The following is a 2,847-nucleotide window of genomic DNA, read 5'->3' as shown; positions in this document are numbered from 1 at the left end:
TGGCAGTAGCCATGCCATGTTATCATGAATGTTTGGATCAAAAAAGGATTGCTTTGGGATTTTTTCACATCTTTTCTTATCTCACAGTTCCTGTGCATAGATGCATCTACAAGATTTCCAGAGTATTCTGAAATCCCCAAATCAATTCATCTTTGTTAGAATTACATCACAGATTATAATACACCATAGAGAATTCATAAAACTGGATATAGGGTTCACAACTAGAATTTCTTGGACCAACTCCTAAATTTAGCATTAGAAGATGTAACTGACCCTGACAAAACTGGTGCTGTATAACCGCTTTAATGCTGAAGTAATGTCTGTCCCTAAGACAGGCTGAAGTTGTTTTTTTGGGAGGTTGGGTTTTTTTTTAGTGCCCTATCTGTTGCTTGGTGCTCTGATAAAACAAGCAAATAATTTATTTCTGTCACAGACCATAAAAGCTAAATACTGTTTTGGCACTGTTACAAGAATAGGTACTACAGTCATGTAATTTGTAATGCTCCTTCATGCTATTTTGCGCAGCAGCTAGGAGATACCCCTGAAATTATAGGACCTTTAACTGTGTCACTATTAACATCAGCTGCCAGAACTCTTCAGAAATAGGCCTTTCTTACAATATTTAATGAATGAATGCTAATGGCTTGTATTTTAAAATAAGTGTCTGTAAGTACAGTAAGTCTCTGTAGAGACTTAATGAAAAGGTTTATTAGTTTTGTTTTCTCTTCCCAGATGAAAATGTCAGAAGATGATACTAATATGGAAGAATACCCCACTGAAATCCATGATTATCTTGCAGCATTTGAAAAATCTCTTGGTTCTGTAGATGAGATGCTGAAGACAATGATGTCAGTTTCCAGGAGTGAGCTTCTCCAAAAGGTAAATAGTCTTCCTTTTTGTTATTAATGCAGGAATACCTGAGAACCCAAACTGAAATAAAAGGGTCTGTTAGGCAAGCCACTGACCAGAGAAATAACAAGTGTGACACTTCCTACCCTTGATACCTAATAATTGAAATGTTTACATTTCTAAGATATCCAGATGGTCTTACAAACAAAAGAATTAAATATATGTTCTTCCAAGCTGAAAGGAGATGAACCTACCAATGAATCATTTAGGTAGAGGACATTCTAGCTTATTCCTGACCTTCCTTATAGTGCATGCTGAGTGCTCTTTCATGAAACAGTGAGGTCATTCACATTTTTGTCTGAGACCTTTGCACAGCAAACTTAATGGAACTTAGTATACCCAGAAGGACATAAAGGTGAAGTGACAGTAATGAGAAATAGTATGATTCTGGAAGTCTAGACTTGCAGAACCGGGTGGGTGCTTGAAAAACCAAACTGTCTCCTCTAGCACAAGTCTGTAAAATGTGGGTTTTTTTCAGGGCATAAAGACAGAGCAAGGTACTGCCTGAAGACTCCATACAAACCTCTCTAACTTTCAACATGTAAAGCCAAACATGTTCTTTTCTTTGGGCAAGAAAATGCTAGCACAGGAGGATACTTCTTTATCTTGTGAGGATTTCTAATGCAATTAAATGATGAAGAAAACAGTCTTGACAACACTGATCTTTTGACAGTATCCATGTTAGAACTAGTGAGCTGTACAATTATGTTATCAGAGTTTCTGGAAATCCTATAGGACTAAAACAATAAATTGACTTTGACAGTTGAGGAAAAAAACCCCTTGTTACCTTTATTCTTCCTTTGTCTTACAGCCCTAAGTATTCCAGCATGCAATGAACACAGTTTACTGTGTGCAGTGTTAATGTTCGTTGATTGTCTGCAGCATGCTATATTCACATTTGAGCTTCTGCAATCTTAAGACTTCTTTTTTACCATCCATTGATAGCAACAGCTATTTTGAATTAAGCTTCTATGTAAAAATCAGGACTTAATTTTGACTATGGGAATAGCAATCCAAGAGCTGTATATCAACAGGTTTTTGTGCTTTTGGCTATATGTGACTGTGGCATTAAGCATCACACTGGGAAAATTAAATTAATATTTGCAGAGAGAATGGTTTTGTATTGGCACAGAAATAGGCATAGACATGGTGTCAGTGAACTTGTATTGCAAAAACGTGCTCCTTCATGCACCTTTTTGTACAAATACATTCATAATTATAAAATACGCCTATTACTAAAATCTATGCACATCTGGCTTAGAGTTATGCAATTGTGGTGTGTTTTTTTCATTCTAGTTAGAGCCTCTTGAGCAAGCAAAGCTGGATTTGGTTTCAGTGTACACGTTAAATTCAATGTTCTGGGGTAAGTATTTGGTAAAAAAAATGTATTTATTATTACCATTTGAACACCTTCTTGACAGCTGCAAACATTAAATAATCATATCACCTAGCCAAATAATTAGAAACTTTTAATTACCTCTAGGACCCAAATTTTTGCTATTACAGGGTAAACCATGTTGAAACTGCAAATAAAAAACTGATAATCACAAAAGCTGATTTTGTACATCCATGAGGATGTTTCTTTCTGTCTTTTTCTTGGCAGCATTTTCTATCCTAAGAACAGAAAGCTTAACCATGTTAGATTTTTTTTTTAAACTGCAATATTGTATTATAATAGTTTGTTAGATACCTAAAAATACAATAAACTCCAATTCTTATGAATGGTTTTAGTTTTCCTCTGTGACTGATTGATTTCAGTCCTCAGTCATCACATCTTTCCATTTCAAAAAGACATGTTTTTTCTTTCAGTGTACTTGGCTACTCAGGGAATCAATCCAAAGGAACATCCAGTGAAACAAGAACTGGTAAGATTCTTACACTGCAATGCAATATATTACTTACCCAGGACAGTTAACTCATGTAGAACTAAAAAAAAAA

General features: G+C 35.2%; 1 protein-coding gene across 1 annotated transcript; it reads left to right on the top strand.

The window, feature by feature from the left end:
* Positions 1–732: 732 nt before the first annotated feature.
* Positions 733–2,774, top strand: LOC104396158 (nuclear nucleic acid-binding protein C1D-like; the record flags this gene model as incomplete). Its single annotated transcript, XM_010005970.1, has 3 exons — positions 733–879; positions 2,206–2,272; positions 2,719–2,774. Coding segments are annotated over exons 1-3 (270 nt in total), but the record flags the coding sequence as incomplete, so codon positions are not given.
* Positions 2,775–2,847: the final 73 nt, after the last annotated feature.

This window comes from Chaetura pelagica, unplaced genomic scaffold (assembly GCF_000747805.2).
Source record: "Chaetura pelagica isolate M959 unplaced genomic scaffold, ChaPel_1.0 C11717892, whole genome shotgun sequence".
In the NCBI taxonomy this organism is placed as follows: domain Eukaryota; kingdom Metazoa; phylum Chordata; class Aves; order Apodiformes; family Apodidae; genus Chaetura; species Chaetura pelagica.
Note: the sequence above shows the minus strand (reverse complement) of the source record. Positions and strands in the feature narration are given on the sequence as shown.